At 50.0% G+C, this 19,087-nt stretch overlaps 1 protein-coding gene across 2 annotated transcripts in view; it reads left to right on the top strand.

The window, feature by feature from the left end:
* COLGALT2 (collagen beta(1-O)galactosyltransferase 2) overlaps positions 1–18,295 on the top strand; it is a 47,065-nt gene extending 28,770 nt beyond the window's left edge. For both annotated transcript variants that reach the window (XM_059854533.1, XM_059854534.1), the window contains exons 2-12: positions 1,399–1,509; positions 2,993–3,110; positions 4,296–4,430; positions 6,974–7,178; positions 11,186–11,305; positions 11,770–11,846; positions 13,217–13,323; positions 14,513–14,645; positions 15,496–15,623; positions 16,116–16,322; positions 16,696–18,295. In XM_059854533.1, the coding sequence (XP_059710516.1) occupies positions 1,496–1,509; positions 2,993–3,110; positions 4,296–4,430; positions 6,974–7,178; positions 11,186–11,305; positions 11,770–11,846; positions 13,217–13,323; positions 14,513–14,645; positions 15,496–15,623; positions 16,116–16,322; positions 16,696–16,972 (1,521 nt within the window). In that variant the 5' untranslated portion in view covers positions 1,399–1,495 and the 3' untranslated portion in view covers positions 16,973–18,295. The remainder of the gene's footprint in view (positions 1–1,398; positions 1,510–2,992; positions 3,111–4,295; positions 4,431–6,973; positions 7,179–11,185; positions 11,306–11,769; positions 11,847–13,216; positions 13,324–14,512; positions 14,646–15,495; positions 15,624–16,115; positions 16,323–16,695) is intronic.
* Positions 18,296–19,087: the final 792 nt, after the last annotated feature.

Below are 19,087 nucleotides of genomic sequence, written 5' to 3'. Positions count from 1 at the left end.
TGAGACTTGTGGAACACTTGGTGGCTGTGGGAGCCCAAGGAGGTGTGTGAAAATGGGCTCCACGGGATGAGCTTCATCCATGGCGCAAGTTGGACTTACACCAAGTCAGCACTGAGACCTTTTAGTCCAGTTTGAACGTCATTACAAACCAGATCTACAGTGCAGCACAAGCCAGGGTCTTGGACTAAAGCAAATCCTGGAGCCATGACTAAGCCCAGCCTTGCTCTGTCACAGGAGAGCAGTTCATGACACAGGAACCAGCCTCAAACACCTGCTGAACTTTCACTATTTATTGTTTCAGCAGACATGAATAAATATTAAACAAATAAGCCTCCTGGACTTAAGTGATTGTGATGTTCTGACTATAAATAAACTGAAAATCCAAGTTCTTGGTTCTTTTTTACTTTAAAGCAGGCTAGGCCCCATGGGAATGGTATGTTCCTGTTGCACAAATTGAAAAGGGTTCATGTCCTGGTTTTCATCTGTAGGGTCATGTGGTGATTTGGAGGTGAGGTATTTTCCTGAAATAGCTTTGGAGTAGCTGTAGGGTTTGGGATGTGGCTCCTGTCTGCATGTCCTCTCCCCTGGCTACAGGGAGCTCTGGCTTTAAGTAAGGTGGAGGATGTTCTGGGAAGTGCCTTTCTAGAGGGTCTCTAGAGCTGGAGGATGAACCAAGAAATGTATAGCAGCTGGGGGGAGCTTCCAGCACCCTCCCTCAGTGATGTGTTTCACACTGGCTTTACTGTCTGCACCACACTTTGTGGGACTGTTTATACTCCCAGAGGAATATGCAGGGATGATAAATTCCCAGTGGAGCTTGCTGAGGTGTGCACTGCCACAGGACTGTGCTTTCCTGGCCATTCCAGCTAGGAAAAACGAGCAGCCCTGTCAGTGAGAGGAGTTTGTGGTGGCATCTGACACAGCCCCATGCTGGGTGTGCAAACCCTGGTCCTGGGGAGGAGCAGCTGGGATGGGACTTGGCTCACTCATCCTGTGACTTGAAGGCTTGAGCACCCCAGGCAGAGAGCAGTGTGTGGGAGCATTTCCATGGGATTGCTGTCAGGGATGTGAATCTGTGCCTCCTGCTCCAGTCTGTTCAGCTCAACCCTGAGGGAAAAAAACCATTCTTCAGCGAGCACTGTGTCCCTCCCCTCCACTGAGAGCACATTTTAGTCATTTGTTTCAGTTATTACATGATTCTTCTGTCAGCCCACAGGCTTTGTGCCCTTCCCTTTTCCACAGTGGTGGGTCTCAGTCACCAGCTGGGGTTAAACCTTGACTGCATGTCTTCATGTCTTGTCTTTATTGGTGGCTGGGCTGGACAGAGGGCTCCATGGTAAAGCAGGGTTTAGTCACAAACCCTGTGCTAACGTGCTGCATTTGCTCTTGCTTTGCCAGGGCAGCCACTGACCACAACATTGACAACACCACAGCAATCCTCAGGGAGTGGCTGAAGAATGTGCAGCACCTGTACCATGACGTGGAGTGGAGACCCATGGAGGAACCCCCGTGAGTACCTGCCAGGGCTCTTGGCTGCACAGCCCAAATTCCCAAGGTTTTCTGTTTCCAAACCAGGAGCTGGTACTAAATGTCCAAGTGTTAAAATGTGGATTGTTTGCTTTCTGGGGTCTGTCCCATTAAAATTGTTTTCTTAGGGAAAAAGGTGAGGTAAGGTCTCTAGAAAGGTCTCTGACTTCAGTGAAGCACCTCATGCAGAATTTTGTGGAAGAAACTATTTTCCATTCAGTATTTAGCATCTGTAGCTGCTCTCTTTGCATGGTAAACAAATTACATCAAGAGCTACAGGGAATTTAAATTACCATTCTCTATTTGCAAGGAAGCAGAGAAATTATAGCCCAATTCATAGCATCTATGAAAGCTCAATAATATTCAGTAAGTGCTGAGCCAGAGAACTAGATTTAATTCCACATATTGTGCCTTTACATGATTTGCAAGACCATTGCTTTGAAATATGACGTGTTGGGTTTTTATTACTTTAATTTTTATTTATTTTTAAGATCAGCTGTTCCTGGGTTTGTTCTCTTTTCACTTTCTTCCATCAAGGAAAATTACATCAGTTTCCTCTTCCTTTAGGCCTGCTTTTATATTTGAGTTCCTCACTGCAGTAATGGGGAGCTTGTGGTACAAACCCCCAGGGAGTGCTGGTTTAATTGATATTTTTAATCCTTTCATTTGAATTGAGTTTCCTTCGTCCTGCCAAACTTTGCTTAAGTTCTGCAAAAAAGCTTTTGAAATTCTTAGCTCCTTCCCTGACTTAACGCTGGCACTGTTTCAAAGTCCTGGATTTTTATCCCTCCTTGGGATCTGCCCTTCCATCTTTGTTAAAAAGCCATTACTTTTGGAGCTGAAGGCAGAGCCATGCATGTGACTTTGCTGCCGTGCTGGGGCTGGTGGGGCTGGGTGTTGGGAGATGTAGGAGCTGCTCCTGGGATGTGTTAGCAGTTCCCAGTAATGCCCAGAGCTCTGGGGGAGGCCAGGCTGCCTTCATCTCCACATCCCAGCCCTGCTGGTGCTGCTGAGCTGAGGGGGGCTGGATTTACAGCCTAGAAAATGAGTTTGTACCCCGGGTCAGGGTGGTCAGGGAGCTGCAGGTGGGTTTGGAGGGCCCCCTCTGCTGCCACAGCAGCTCCTGCCCTGGCTGGTGTCTTCAGATAACTGGCACTGCTTGTTCTCTGGTGCCTTCTGTGCTCATGCCAGCACAGAACTTGGAGTTTCTCTCCCTCAAAACCTCTTCTGGTTTGCCTGAGGTAATGCTAATGCTGTTTTGATTTCATAATGAAGGCAGCAATGGAACTCTTCTTTCCTCCTTCTCTCCTCCTCCTTCTCTCCTCCTCCTTCTCTCCTCCTCCTTCTCTCCTCCTCCTCTCTCCTCCTCCTTCTCTCCTTCTTTAATTTTTTCCCTTTTTTTCCTTTTTTTTTGGTGTAATAAAGCCCAGACATGGATTACAGCCAGTTTTTATTTCTTTTCTAGGTCTTACCCAGAAGAAGTGGGGCCGAAGCATTGGCCCAGCTCTCGATTCACTCACGTGATGAAGCTGCGGCAGGCTGCCCTGCGCACGGCCCGGGAGAAGTGGTCAGACTATATCCTGGTGAGCACAAGCTTTGATCTATCACTAAAGCTTTCCAGGTGCTCACTTGGGTACTGGGGGCTGTCAGAAAGGTTTCTCTCCAGCTAAAGACAAGTTGAGATGTCGTGGGTCATTTCTTGGTATGGTGAGCCAGAGACTTTGCGGTGAGTCCTGGCTAAGCTTGGAGCTTTCTCCACAGGCATCAGGACTGAACACAATCCTGGTGGTGGGAGGTACCTGCAAGGGCCCCCCAGATTGAACCCCCAGCTGGTGAAATCTAAGGGAATCAGTTGTGCAGGGCAGTTGTGGGAAGATGCTGCCTTTGGTCACTGTGAGGGGGGTGTTTCCAAAGCCTCCAGGCAAGGCAGGCTGAGGTGTGAGGGCAGTTGAGGAGTTGTTCTTGATGCTTTTCACAGAAAGAACTCACCCTGAATTTCCAGTGATGTTATTTTCCCTGGCAGCTCCCTGGTCCCTATGCTGGCATGAGGTTGTATGGAGTCAGGGAAGCTCTCTGCCCATCTCATTGCTGTGCCCAGGAGCTGCTGGCCCCAGGTTCCCTGTGACAGCCCTGTGCCCTAGGGAGTCAAACCCACCAGTTCACTGCTTTTAGGGTGTTTTTTTGCTGACCTCATGGAATCTTAAAATTGTTAAGGCTGGAGAAGGCCTGAGATCTCTGAGTCCAGTTGCTGACCTGCCATGTTCACCATTAAGCCACATACCCAGGTGCCAGATGGACACATTTTTCAAGCACTTCCAGGGATGATGACTCCCCCCCTGCCATGGACAGCCTATTTCAATGCCTGGCCATTCTTTTAGAAGGAATTTTTCCTAATATCCAGTCTAAACTTCCCTGGGAGCAGAGCCTGACCCCCCCCCCCAGCTGTCCCCTCCTGTCAGGAGCTGTGCAGAGCCACAAGGTCCCCCTAAGCCTCCTTTTCTGCAGGCTGAGCCCCTTTCCCAGCTCCCTCAGCCACTCCTGGTGCTCCATTCCCTTCCCTGGACCTGCTCCAGCCCCTCAAGGTCTTTTCTCATTGTGAGGGGCCAGAGGTGCCCTAGCAGTGGCAGCACAGGGGACAGGCACTGCCCTGGGCCGGTGCCCACACCAGGGCTGCTCATGTGCCTCTGGCTGCCTCACTCCCAAGAAAGCATCAAGGGATTCATATTGTTTCATCTGTTAACAGGTTCTTTTTCCTCTTCCTTCTCTAGTTTATTGATGCAGATAATCTACTGACCAACCCAGAGACCCTGAACCTGCTGATAGCAGAAAACAAGACCCTGGTGGCACCAATGCTCGAGTCCCGCTCGCTCTACTCCAACTTCTGGTGTGGCATCACTCCCCAGGCAGGTGACCTCGAGAAGGCTGCTGGGAGCTGTGTGACTGCTGTCCTCCAGGGGCTCCTGCCCCTCTCTCTGGAGCAGCAGGCATCCTTCCTGTTCTCTGGGCTTCCCCATCTGCTGCTGTAGCCTTCCTCTGCACAGAAGCTGCTGTAGCTCTGAGGTGGTGTTAACTCGTGGTGTGATCCCACAGAAACCATTCTGACAAACAGAATTTTTTTTAAGGTGGTTCCATGTTTCTGTAATGGCCTTAAAACCCTTGGTGCTTAATTTTAGGCCATTTTTTTTCTAAAGTGATGCTAATCCAAGAGGAATTTGCTTTTCTTTCCATAGATCTCCATTGTGTCCAAGTTATCTTTCTCTATCTATGAACAAGGTTTTTGAAGTGGAAGAAATTGGAGTTTCATGTTACATTTTCAATGTTACCTTTTCATGTTACTTCTGATCCCCATAAGAACTGTGCTGGGTCAGAGCACAGGCTCATCTGCAGATGTCTAGGGAATAGTATAAGGATAGGGAAAAAAAGTGAGTGTTACTTCCCTAAAATACCTTTCTTTCCTCTAGCAATCCCCTCTCAGGTTTTTGAGGAATATGTTTGTCTTTAAAGCTCTCAGTGATATTTTTTTTTTATTCTATAGAAATCCCTGCCTGAATTTATTTTTTGTCACCCACTCCATCTTCTGGCAAGGAGTTCCACAGTTCAGACCAAGTAATAGGATAAAAATAGCAGGAAAAGGTCCTGAACTTTCCAAATTCTTGGGAAGTAAATAGAGAGATAAGAAAGGGAGTGTGATGAGGTGTGTTTGCTTGTTTCACTTGGGTTTGTTTGTTTTGTTTGAAAATGGAGATATAAACTTCATAGCAAAGGTATTGATTGTGCTTTAAGTTTTTGAGGCTAAGTCCAGAGTCAGCCAAGGTTTTCCAGTGGGGTACATCAGCCCTGCTTCCCAGGCTGGAGTGGATCTCTGCCCATGTGCTCCAGCCCCAGCCCTACCCCTCCAGCAGGAAGTTTCCACCATTACCAGCACTAACTGAAAAAAGGGGAGGGGAAAACCAGCAAAGGCATCTTGCAGAATTTGATTAAAAAAAAAAAAAGTCCTGCTGGAGTGAACAGGAAAGTTCTCCCTTTATTTTTCCTTTTCTCTTGCTTCTGCATGCAGTCCCAGGGCTCCATGTGCTCAGCTTTGCTCTCCCAGGAGACTTGGGGAGGGAATCACAGCTGGAGCACATCCTGAAACACATCCTTCCCCCAGCACAGGGCCACAGTGAGCCAAGCCCAGCTCCAGACAGGCTGACATTTCTCTGTCATGGAGCAAAACTGAGGAGAGGCAGCAGTGGCGGGGGGGGGGGGGTTGGAGCCCTCCTTGCCTACATGTGGTTTATGAGCAGGAACAGCCCCAAAAACCCAGGGTGAGCCACTGGAGGAGGAAAGATGAGTGTCCAGCATCTTCACTTGTGGGCATTCTCAGGTTCAAGGGTGGGTGTGTTAACCCTTCCTTTGGTGGGAATGCCAGTCACATCTCCTCCCACCTGCTCCTTCCTGTGGCAGTCAGGATGGCTATGTTTGGGATATCCCATCCTCACAGTATGGTCAGAGTGCACCTGAAAGGCAGAGGGAGATGGCAAATCCATAGCCAGGCACATTGCACCACACCAAGGCCCCACACAGCCAGGGCAGAGCACTTCTGCTGGCTTTTGCTCAGCCAGTGCCTGAATGCTCATGGAAAATTGAACATAAATAGAACTTTAACTTCTTTTAGTGACTCATTGTTTCTGTAAAGCCCAGAATCTGCTCTGGATTCAACCATCCAGATGTCAGTTTGATGCTCTAGGGTTTTCTTCCTGGAGGAATTCAGTGTATTTATTACAACATGAGCCACACACTGTGGGTATTGCACCCAGAGTGCTGGAACTGTGGCAGAGTTCCTGGGTACAGGGAATTACCCAGGAGCTGACTGACCCAAGTGCCTCCTTAGGCAGAGTCAGGAGTGAGTATCAACCCTGCTTGGCCCAGGATGGAGGAAGCAGGGGTTCTTACACAGCTGATGGAGACTGAGATGTTGCCTTCACTGCAGTGACAACAAATGATTCTTTTTAAAGATATAGATAGGATAGAATTTATGGCTAGAATTAATTTGCAGATCCTACTCTCTGGGATACTAAATGGACTTTGTGCCTGTTGAATGTGGAGGATGTCATGGATGCTCAGCAGTTTCCAGGATCTGGCTAAGTGCCAAAAGGGTTTTGAAGAACCAGGAGAAAATAGTTTGAGGTTTGAAGCTCCATTGCAGGGGAGTTTTGCAGTGGAAAGGTTGGGCTCTCCAAGAGCTCCTGTAAAGTAGGGAGAAGGTCAGTTTTTAACTTTTGGGAAGAAGACTGTTTCTAAATACTTGACTGAGCTGTTTCCAAATGGGAGACACTGAAAAAGCTGAGAGTTGAGCCCTGAGAGTTGGTGAACCTCTGCTGGAGAGCTCAGGGTGTGAGCTCTTGGTAAGGACAGCTTTGAAACAGGAAGCTCTTGTGCCAACAGCCCCTCTTTGTGGTTTCAGGGCTACTACAAGAGGACCTTGGAGTACCCCCTGATTCGGGAATGGAAGAGGATGGGCTGCTTTGCTGTCCCCATGGTCCATTCCACGTTCCTCATTGACCTGAGGAAGGAGGCCTCTGCCAAGCTGGCATTCTACCCCCCACACCAGGACTACACCTGGACCTTCGATGATATCATGGTCTTTGCTTTCTCCAGTCGCCAAGCAGGTGTGTCCAGGGCCTCTGCTGGGGAGGGCTCCCTCCTAGGGACACACAGACCTCCACTGCAGCCTCACAGCCCAAAAGTCCTGGGTGGGCTTCCATGGGGAGTTCAGACCCTGCTCCCTTTCCTCTCTGGGATCTGGTCAGGGATAACCAGCAGCAAGTGACTGGAAAGTCAGTTTTGGATTGCTGCTGGTTTCAAAGGATGTGGGGGCTGTTCTTGGGGTGGGGCAGTATTTCAGAGACAAACCCTGGGGTTCCACCCATGGCTGGTGTCACAGCAGGTGAACACAGGTGGGTGCTGGGAGAGTGGAAGGTGGTCTGGGGTGAGGTATCTAAAGTTACCACTTCCAAAAGATCCATGAGGAAAAGGATGAGGACAAGAGACTCCATGGGATCCTAGAACAGTTCAGGTTAGGAGGGACCTTACAGCTCATCTCATTTCACACCCTGCCATGGGCACAGACACCTTTAGTCCCATTTATTTCTGGAGAGTGGCTCTTGGGAATGTTCTGTCTCCAGCAGAGTCCAGGCTGCCAGACCTGTGTGTAGCAGTGTCAGAGCTGAAGGGGGCTCCCAGGACTGTAATGGCCATCTGTGTTGTTCTTTGCCTGCTGTGGTGGAGAGGGAAAAATTTGGGGCATTATAAGAAAAAAGGGATTGGTGAAACCTCAGCAGCATCCATAAGTGCCTTCTGTTCAGAAGTGAGTGGGTTGTGGGGTGAATTATCAAGGAAAAATTGTTCATGAATCCTCTGAATGATGTGCAGTTGGTGCTCCCTGTCCTCTGCAGAAGATGTAAAGTTAAGGAGAGCAGGAAGGGCTGCTCTTGGAAGCAGGCAGGCAGGGAGAAAGCCAAGGAAAGAAGGACTGCTATTGTTGTTGTTGTTCTGCAGGCTGAGCCTCCCTTTGCACCGATCCCAGACCAGCACAGCAGCCACCAGCTGCCTGTAGCTTCCCTTTTAGTGGTGGGTCTGGTTGGCAGCACCAAAAGTGATGTTGTTGTCTTGGAAGACTGAGCAGGGCGTTCTCAGAATCAGCTGCAAGAGGATGAGGAGTGTCAGATAAGATATATGATGGAGGAGAGGCAGCAAGAGCTGGGACTGGAACCTTTGGGAGGCAGAGGTGAGAAGTGAATTGCAGAGCAGCTTCAGGGTCCTGACTTTCAGTCAGGACATGAGTGCAGAAGTGCAGAGTGAGACCCCCAAGGCCATCCAGTTCAGTGTTTCCCCAGCACTGCCAAATCCATCACTGAACCATGTCCCCAGGTTCCACCTCTTGGCTCCAGAGGAGAGTTGAGGTTTAAGTTTGGAGAGCAAAGCAGGTTGCTTAAAATCTACCCCTCCACCTCTTCCCTCTGACAGCTCTCCCAGAAGTGCAGCCTCCAACCCCTGTGGTAACTGCAGTGCATCAGCTCCAGCTGCTTCAGAAATATTTCAGGGATTCAAACCCATCATTTTTTCCTTCTGTCCTAGAACACCAGCTTTTTCCAGGACTGACCCATGACATGAAAGGCTTTGCTCCAGCTGTCTGGCCTGTTCATCTGCTCAGATTGCTGACTTGTGGCCTGAGCTCAGTTTTGTCACCCAGGATAAAGCATGACATCCAAGTTCAGAAATGTGAAAAATGTGTGCACTTTGAGGGAAACTTCTTTTTGGAGTAATTTCACTTACTTTCCCTCAAGTCAGAAATGATCCTGGCTTTTGTCCAGGCCAAAAGCTGTGCTTAAAAAATCATCAATTCCCAACAGGCAATCTGCTGCTGGAAGCAGCTGTTCTGTGATGCTCCAAAGAGCATCCCACCTCTGAGAGAGGACGTGGCCTGTGTGGGAGTGCTGCATCTGAGCAGAACTCACAGTGGGTGTGTTATTGCCAGCACTGGACTCTGCAGAGCCCCTTGCACTCACAGGAGAGCTTTCAGCCAGGTCAGCCTGGAGAAAAGGAGGCTCAGGTGGGAACTTAGAGACCCTTCTAGTGCCTAAAGGGGCCTCCAGGAGAGCTGGAGAGAGACTTGAGACAAGGGATGGACAGGACACAAGGAATGGCTTCCCAATGCCAGAGGGCAGGGTCAGATGGGATAGTGGGAAGGAATTGTTCCCTGTGAGGGTGCTGAGGCCCTGGCACAGGGTGCCCAGAGAAGCTGTGGCTGCCCCGGGATCCCTGGCAGTGTCCAAGGCCAGGTTGGACAGGGCTTGGAGCAACCTGGGATAGTGGAAGGTGTCCCTGCCCATGGCAGGGGTGGAAGGAGATGGGCTTTAAGGTCCCTTCCAACCCAAGCCATTCCATGATCCCATGATCGCCTGAGCTGCCTTTCAGCCTGGGTCTCTGAAGCCCTTGAGGCAGCCAGCAGGAAGGTCTGGTCACAGGGGAGTGGGGACAATTTTGGTTCCTTAACTACAGCTGTGGTTTTAGGCTGTGACTGTAAATCCTGGACACTGCCTTTAAAGCCCTTTAAGAATAATAATACAAACACCTGTAGTTTTTCTATCCCTTGTAGCAATCATTTAACTTTATTATAAAAACAGAGCTGGAGAATGAGTCCCCCTCCCTCCTTTATGGGAGCTTTACCATTTTCAAGTACATTTTATCCCAGACAGAGCAGGAGCACTGGTGTGAATCTGTGCAGATTATGTTCACGGCAGCAAAGATAAGAACAGAAATCACTGAGCCAGATAAGATTAGTTGATTAGATCAGTGCCAAATCCATTCATGTCTGCAGGTAGTAGTTTTTTATTCTGCCATTTACCTAAATTGCAGCTGACAGCTGCATGTGTTTTGGCAAGGAGCATAGCCAGCAATTTACTTGTAGAACTTAAAATGAGAGAAACCAGAGTCATTAGGGCCAGCAGTTCCACTCTGCTAAAAATACCATGGATTAGGGGCACTAATAGATGAAAGCATCAGCACACCAGGTAGTGTCTGCTTTTCATTTATTTCCTCGAGGGAGGGGGCTGGTTAAGCTTGTTTCATTAAAAAAAAATTAAAAAGGGAAAGACAAAAGCAGTTTTTGGCCAGTTGCTTGGGTTCTAGCAGCTTTGATTTGGGTTAATTAATAAAGGACCTTACCAGAACTCAATGAAAAACAACAGAAATCCTTCCCTTGGCTTTTCTGGATGTGGCCTTTGAGCATGTTGCCTGATGTGAAAGGCAGAGTTACAGCCAGTGGTGAGCAAATCCTTGTCATCCCAGAGGGAAAAGCGTTCTGCTGATGCTGGGATGTTCCCCCTGGGTGAGGCTGTGCCCTGCAAATGAATCAACTCCAAGGACAGGCTTTGCACCTTCTCTCTGTTTCCCACCTTCAACAGGCAGTTGCAAAAGCTTTTTAGTAGAAGGGTGCTAATGTTGTCACGTCTGTTCTCCTCACTGGTGTCTCGCTCTGGGATTTTCCTTTCCTCTTCAGGGGACAGTAAAAATTAGTTCTGGAGAGGAAAGGACTGTGCTTGGTGGTGACTTGGCATTTCAAAGGATGTTGTCCTATGTATTCCTCGAAGTCCTTTGCCAGCACAGGTGAAAATGTATCACCTGTATTTCCTAGCCAAAGCAAAAGGAAGCAGTGATAAAGAATAGAATGGGTTGAGTTAGAAGGGACCTTAAAGATCATCTCGTTTCAGGGACACCTCCCACTAGCCCAGGTTGCTCCAAGCCTCATTAAACCTGACCTTGGGCACTTGCAGGGATTCAGAAGCAGCTACAGCTTCTCTGGGCTCAGCACCCTCACAGGAAGCAATTCCTTCCCAATCTCCAATCTAAGCCCACTCTTTAAGTGGGAAGCCATACCCCCTGTCAGCCCAGGCCCTTGGAGGGTTAGTTAGGCAGCCAGTCGGGGATTGGTTTTATGGGAGAGGTCACTTGCTGCCAGCCAGGCAAAACAGAAAGTGGAACTGGAATGATTCTGACTTGCTTGCTTATGAAGCAGAACTTCTTGGGACTGAGCTCCTGGCACAAGTGTGTTTGTGGCAGTGCAATGCCCTGGTAGCCGGCCTGATGGTAGTTTCTGCTTCTCTGTGATCCCCAGGAGTCCAGATGTTCATCTGCAACCGTGAGCACTACGGGTTCCTTCCCATGCCCCTGAAGCCGCAGCAGTCGCTGCAGGAGGAGGCTGAGAATTTTGTGCACACCCTGATCGAGGCCATGAGTGAGTTGCTGTGCCCTTGCTGTGATGGATCCCCCAAGTTAATGCCTGCAGAGCCCTCCTGCCAGCAGCCCAGCTCTCATTCTCTTGGAAGTCTGCATTCCAGCCTCTCTGCTCTAATCTTGTTTTGATATGCAGTTTTCAAAATTTTCTACCATTTTCTACCTAGTGATATAATTGCTTCATAGTCAGGTCAACCCCATCCACAAAATCCCTCAACTTCCCCAGATCAAATGCACCTTTCATGTGGAAAAGCGTGCTGCATGTCCATGTTTTATTCCTGATGTCTGTCTGGCACATGGCTGCTGGCTCTGGCTTTGCCATGTAGTGCTTCCTGCTCTTCCCACGCTGCAGTGGCTTCTCATCCTGGCTCCGGGATCGCGGGAGGGAGGGAGACATCTTCAGACAGGTAATGTCCACTGCAGGGAGTGCTCGAGGGCGACTCTGGGGTCTCTCCTCTCTTTCAGTCGATCGCCCTCCCGTGGAGCCCTCTCGGTACATCTCTGTCTCTCCGAAGCACCCTGACAAGATGGGCTTTGATGAAGTAAGGAGCCTGCTCTGCTGTTTATTGTCTTGTCTTCTCACTCATCACTTGATCCTTAACATCCCTTCCAACTTAAACCATGCCATGATTCTGTGTTTTAATCCAGCCTGGAAGAGAAGGCAGAAGTGAGGCTGTAAAACAAGTTAACTCCCCTGTTCTTGTGCTGTTTGCTCTACATCTGACTCTGCAGAGCAGCTTGGCCTCCCTTCCATCTGTGACAGAAATTGGGTCTTTAGTAAAGCTCTCCAGCTTTCCAGAGGCAGGATTTCTTTCACCTGAGAGAGACACTGGAGAGCTGAGAGCAGGTGGGGGATCCAGGCTCTCAGCTGAGTTCTGGCCCACCTTGGATACCCCAGGGATGCAAACCATGGGAGAGGGCTGGAGAGGGACGTGCCAGGCTCTGATTGCCTGGTGTCTGTTATTCCCAGAGCCAGCAGCCCCTGTGTGTGCAGCTGCCAGGGTGGCTCTGGGACCGAGGGAGTTGTGGGGATCAGGGGAGCCTTTGTCTTCTTGGTGTGCTGTGCTCTGTCTGTGGGACTCCTGAAGCTGAACCCGACCCAGCTGTGTCTGTGTTTAAGGCACAGCTGGTCCAGGTTTTTTCCATGTTGTCCTTTGTGGCTGTGCTGTATTTATCCAGTTTATTATTCTTTCATTTGTACTGAGCTGAAATTTTTTCTGCTTCTTACTGGGGTGAGGATTTGCTCCATGGGCTACAAGGCTGTGCTTGTACCAGCCTGCCTGGAACTGAAAAATATCCCTGAGCCTCTGAGGGTTACCTGCAGTGAGGGCTTGAGTCCTTAGCCCTCCACCAGTCTCCTCAAGGCTTTGGATAGAGCCCTGCCCAGACATCTCTGTTCTCAGCCTTGGCTCTCTGCTCAGGCAGGGATCACAGTGGATGTTCAGTGCCAGAAGGAATCCCAAAAATCCTTTCTTTTACCATGGCCTTGTACTTGGATGGTGGCCCTGCTGATGATCCTAAATCCAGGCAGTGGCAGTGTTCCTCTAGGACTGATGCTGCAGATGGTCATGTTACTCTGTTTGATACAAACCTAAACATTCTGTGTCTTTGGAAATTACAGATTTGGCTCTAACTGGTCTCTCCTCATCTTCTTCATCCTGAAAGAGCAAGTTTCCTCTCTGAACACCCATAAAAAGTAGTTGTTAGAGAAAAAAAAACCTCTACACTTTCAACTCAAAACCAAGTTCAGCTTTTTGACAAATTCTAGACAACCTGGAGCGAACACACACGTGGTATTTTCACAAGACCTGCTTTTCCAGTGGGGCTGCTAGAGAGGGGTGGATCAGGGCTTCCCTTCTCCCTCCCTCCCAGCTGGGAGTCTGATGTCCTGGTGTCTTTCTGTTCCTCCCAGATTTTCATGATCAACCTGAAGCGCCGCAAGGACCGGAGGGATCGGATGCTGCGGACGCTCTACGAGCAGGAGATTGCAGTGAAGGTAGTGGAGGCTGTGGATGGAAAGTGAGTTTTGGTTGGGCTTGAGGATGTTTTCGGAGTGGGATGTGCTTTACTGCCTCACAGCATCTCCTTGGATGCCCTGACCTACTTCCAGCAGGGCAGTGTTGGCTGTGGGGGGAGCTGAGCTCCACTTGGATCTCCCTGACCATCTGTCTGGGGCAATTCTGCTCTGTTTCTTTCCTCCTTTGCAATTAGTCAATCTCTGTGAGAGAACCAGGGCACTGGGGTTCAGACTAGGGTTCAAATCAGGTTAAAATCACAGGTTTCTGTGAATGGAGCAGTTAACTCCTGGGAATATTGTCCATCCTAGTGCTACTTGTCAACTTACAGCTAATATTGTACATCCTAGTGCTACAGAGCTGTGGTGCTGCAGTGTTAACCCTGCCGCAGCCCTCTCCAAGCTCACTCTAAGGTCTGGAGCATAAGTCTGTTGAGGAGCAGCTGGGGGAGCTCAGCCTGGAGAAGAGGAGGCTCAGGGGGGACCTTCTCGCTCTGCACAACTCCTTGACAGGAGGGGACAGCCAGGGAGGGGTCAGGGAACAAGGGAGAGAACAAGAGGAAAAAGCCTGAAGCTGTGCCAGGCTGGACAACTGAGAAAAATGTCTTCATGCCAAGGGTGGGCAGGCACTGGCACAGGCTGCCCAGGGCAGTGTTGGAGGCCCCAGCCCTGGGAGAACTGCTGGGTTAATGCTTGGATTTGAGGATACTAGAGGGCTTTTCCAATATTAATAATTCTATGATTCTAAGCTATGTTAAGACCTTTTAATAATGAGTAACCAAGGCAGAAATTTTGAGTCTGTGAGTTGCAAAAAGGCCTCAAGGAGACAGGAGCCCACGTACCATCTAGTGGTCTCGGAGACTTGGGATCCTATCAAAGCCTCAGAAAATTAATCAAAGCCAAGCATCTGGCAAGAGGATGATCCCACAGGAAGTTTTTGGCAGAGTTAAAGATAATTGATGGTCCCATGAGAAGTCTTTGGCAGAGTTAAGGATACAATTTATCAGTTTGATTTAGAGGTGTAAATCAAGAAGTTAATTTTCCTCTGTGTTTTTGAGCAAAACAAGTGTAGGAATTTTTCAAGGTGTGGCTTTTCCCTGAACATCAGCAGCATTCCCCATGCTGTGCCTGTGTCTGGCTTGAAGTGACTTATTTTTTTTTTTGCAATGGTGATAAATACTTTGTGTTTCCCAGAGCACTGAACACGAGTCAGCTGAAAGCTCTCAGCATCGAAATGCTGCCAGGGTACCGGGACCCCTACTCCTCCAGGCCCCTGACCAGAGGAGAGATCGGCTGCTTCCTGAGCCATTACTACATCTGGAAGGAGGTGAGGGTTTTGGGGGGCCTTGAGGGTCCTGCAGGAAGGTGCTGTGAACTGGTGCACAGCCAGTCCTGGTGCAGAGCACTGGATCCAGCCCAGGTTTCTGGAAGTGTAGGATAGGAGTTATTTCCTTGGATTGCAGGGGTTTTCTTGAATGCAATCACCTTTCATACCTCCCCTTTCCTTTCCCAGTACGTAAAGGGGCTCTAAGAGAGCTGGAGAGGGACTTGAGACAAGGGATGGAGGAACAGGACAAGGAAGAATGGCTTCCCACTGCCAGAGGGCAGGGTTAAATGGAATATTGGGAAGTTCTTCCCTGTGAGGGTGGGGAGGCCCTGGCACAGGGTGCCCAGAGAAGCTGTGGCTGCCCCTGGGTCCCTGGCAGTGTCCAAGGCCAGGCTGGATGGGGCTTGAAGCAACCTGGGCTAGTGGAAGGTGTCCCTGCCCATGGAAGAGGGGTAGGTCTGGATTGGCTTTAAGGTCCCTTCCAACCCAGACCATTCAGGGATTCTGTGATTCATTTGCCCTCAGCTCCAAGTGATTTTTATCAGAACATTTTCATGACTGTTTCTGCAGTCCATCCAATATCCTGCTTGGGGCAAGCTTGCTTAGAAGAAAGGCAAGAACGTTTTAAAAAGCAAATGGGGTTAAAGAAACACTCCTGGCTTTTCCCACTTATTCTCCATCTGAGCAGGAGCAAGTTCCAGTGGCTTGGCATATCATGTATATGTCACAGAGCGGTTCTCCAGCTCCCTGCCTGCGTGGTCTGGGAGGCAGTGCTAGGTCAGGGTGGCCCCAGTGACAGCAGGGCACCCATGGGAGCCACTGTGTTCACGCTGGAGCCCTCGTGTTTCAGGTGGTGAGCAGGGGCCTGGAGAAGACACTGGTCATTGAGGATGATGTGCGCTTCGAGCACCAGTTCAAGAGGAAGCTCATGAAGCTGATGGACGACATCGAGCAAGCCCAGTTAGACTGGGAGCTGATGTAAGTTCTGCTCCTCTGGGAGGTCCTGGGCACGTGGGGAGGTTGGCAGCAGTGCTGGGGCGTGGCAGAGGTGCAGGGTGATGCTGAAGTGCAGGGGATGGTGGCACAGTATTCTTGGTAGCTCCTCCGACCACGAGATCCACCCTGTGGGGCGGCTGTTGCCAGGGCACCATCCCTGCCCATGTGTGGACAATGTTGTTGGACCTCAGCTGTGTTGGAGATGTTGACAGAGGAACCAGCACAGCTCAGTCCTGAGCCTCAGACTGTGTCATCTTAGCTCCCTTAGGAAGCCTCTCACAGCTGTCCCACCCACTGGGTTAAGACCTGGATAGTGGTGCAGGATGGAAATGATCCATGATCATGGGGTGATCTGGGTCAGGGGCTGCTTCTGGGATTGACCCTTTGCCCTGGCCTGGCTGGCACAAAGAGTCTTGTCCTAATTGCTCCGGATTCACTTTGGTCCCCATCTCCTTGATCTTCTGACCCCTGCAGCTACATTGGCCGGAAAAGGATGCAGGTGCAGGAGCCCGAGAGAGCCGTTCCCAATGTCCGGAACCTGGTGGAAGCTGATTACTCCTACTGGACCCTGGGCTATGCCATCTCCTTCCATGGGGCTCAGAAGCTCATCGGGGCTGAGCCCTTCAGCAAGATGCTGCCCGTGGATGAATTCCTGCCCATCATGTACAACAAGCACCCTGTGTAAGTCCCTCTGTGGCTCAGGGGAATATGGGCTGGGTCTTGCTGACTGATCTTAAACCAGGTCTTGTTGGTAGCCTGGTTGGTGGGGACTCCTTGTGGTGGTTGATTTTGTCCTGGCACAGGTGAAAGGAGGTGACAGGAGGTTGCCTGGGGCAGGGCTTGTGGGCTGCTTGTCTGAGGCACTTGTCTGTCTCTGGGAGCAGGCTTTGGTTGTACAGGTGTGTGTGGTTGTAAGGACACGGTTCTGGCTGTACCCCAGCACCCATCCCCACTCTCAGACCAGTCTGCTCCCTGGACTGACCATGTCTCCCAGGGACAAGCTTGGCACCAGTGAAGGTTCCTCTGTTGCTGACAGCATTTCCCTCCTCCGTAGCACAAAGTACATGGAGTACTATGAGTCCAGAGACTTGAAGGCCTTCTCAGCAGAACCCCTGCTTGTTTACCCCACGCACTACACGGGGCAGCCGGGCTACCTCAGCGACACAGAGACCTCCACCATCTGGGACAACGAGACCGTGTCAACGGACTGGGACAGAACCCACTCCTGGAAGTCCCGGCAGCAAGGCAAGATCCACAGCGACGCCCAGAACAAGGACGCCCTGCCCTCCCAGTCCTCCCTGGACACGCCGTCAGCCAGGGATGAGCTATGACTGCCCACCTCCCCGGGACTCTGTTGACAGCTGAACCTGCCTCACACTTTAGCTTTTCACCCTTGAAAGTTGTAGAGCAGCTCTTCATGTGGTCTCCTTCCCACCACTCCCAAGGGCCGTGCGCGGGATTGGGCCGGACACCTGCCCAGGCCGCCGAGGACAGGGTGGGACACCGAGGAGGAAGCAGAACAAGCGTTCCAGATCCAAGCAAAAGCCCTGGCAAGCTTTTGTTAGAAGAAACCAGCCTGGAATGACGTGGTTCCACAGTTCCTCGTGTAGAACACTGTATTTATAAAGATTAATATATAGAGGTGTACAAATGTCAGTGCCTTTCGGGATGGCTGTACCTGGGCTGCTCCCTCACTGTTACTCCTTGTAGGTCTGTAGGCTTTTACCACCCTGTTTGCTGAGCATCTGGGGGATTTGGGTTTGTTTTCCAAAGGGATCCCTATCAGAATCAAGATGTTTCCCCAAAGTGTTCAATGCAGGAGAGCAGCGCTCCTCTGTCATGTCTTCTCCCCGTCACACTCCCGTACAAAAACAGTGCTGGCTTCCCATCAGCTCATTTTTAATCTTGCTGCATCCCATCTAAACAGGCCTCTGGATCCAGAACAGATGTCTTGGAATGTCTGAAGTCATGGAAGCCATGCAAGTGGAGGTAGCTGGATTTCTTTGTCTCTGCATTGCCTGAAGGGAATGCAGGCAGAGTTGGTCCATGTCACATCCTGCTTCACCCCTGCCTCAACTTAGTCCTTCAGGAAAACAAAACCCCACGACCTATTGGCAGGCCTGATTATTCAGGCCATAAAAGCAAGTGTAGGAGTTTTGGGAACTTAAAATGTAAGAAGTTAGGTTGCAAACTCTCCTTCTAAAACCAAAAGAACCTACAGCAACGTTACTCTCTCAACAGCCCAATAGAATTGTGTGTTACAGGACGGAAGGGCGACTTGCCTGGATATTTTTTCATGTGAGGAGTGAACTTTTCTGTGTTTTGGATGAGTTCTGATGTTTTTGCTGTTGGCTCACATGCCAGCAGGAGATGGTGTGTTTATTTTTTTTAAAAAAACCTTTCTCAGAGGCCAGGTGATCACAGACTATACTGGCACAGACCCTGAGCTTCTGGGCAGCAGGAGGATTCCCTCCTGGAACTGCCATCTGGGGGCTCACCTGCTGGCAGATTTGTGCATGGAGTATGTGTGGCTGGGATTTTGGTTTTAATTTTTGTTTTGAATAATTACTGATCAATGTTGTGCTTTCTGCTGCAGAAGACATGTTATTACCTGTCAGCCGGTCTGATAATACATAGAACCTGGTGCAAGATGAGCAGCTCTGTGTGTTCTTCATTGTGTGGGAGAGTCCTGGAATGGTTTGGGTTGTGGAAGGCACCTCTACAGGTCACCCAGTCCAACCCTCTGCCGTGGGCAGGGACACCTTTCACTAGACCAGGTTGCTCCAAGCCCCCTCCAGCCTAACCCTGAATGTTAACTGAGGTTAATGGAAGTCCAGCTCAAGGGACTCCTGGCCGTGTCGCTCTCCTATGGAGTCACTGGTTGTGATTCTGCAGTTCCCACCTGGAAGCCAAGTTCCTGCTGGTGTCCATGTGTGTCCTGGTGAGTACGGAGGTTGCCCCGTGGGCCCACACACAGCCTGGGTCATTCCTTCCTCACAATCCCTCTTGCTTCCTCTGCAGGTCTCTTGCTTTATGAGCCCACATGGCCTGTGTGAAGGACGTTGGAAGTCTTCACCCCCTCCACCCCAGCACCAGGCCTTGGATCTCCTCCTCTGGAGTGGAATTTTTCCAGTTACAGCCTCATCTCACACATGGCCAGTGTGAGATGAGGCCACAGTTGTTCATGATACCCCCTCCATGCTGGCTACAGCTCCAGTGAGTATTGTTCCTCTTCCACAGGTTAACTTCCTGTCAATGGACCAATCCATTGGTTCTCTTTCAAGGGTCAGGTTCCCTTCCCTCCATTAAACAATAAAGTGTTCTTCATTGTCTTGTTGACATGTACAAGCACAGGCCAAATATGGCAGTGCCTTAGGCATGACCTTGGGTCCCTGACACAACTTTGTATTTTTTTTTTTTACTCAGCTAATGGGTCTCAAAACTGA

The sequence above is a fragment of the Haemorhous mexicanus genome, chromosome 9 (assembly GCF_027477595.1).
Source record: "Haemorhous mexicanus isolate bHaeMex1 chromosome 9, bHaeMex1.pri, whole genome shotgun sequence".
NCBI lineage: Eukaryota > Metazoa > Chordata > Aves > Passeriformes > Fringillidae > Haemorhous > Haemorhous mexicanus.
This window is presented reverse-complemented; position numbering and strand designations above follow the sequence as displayed.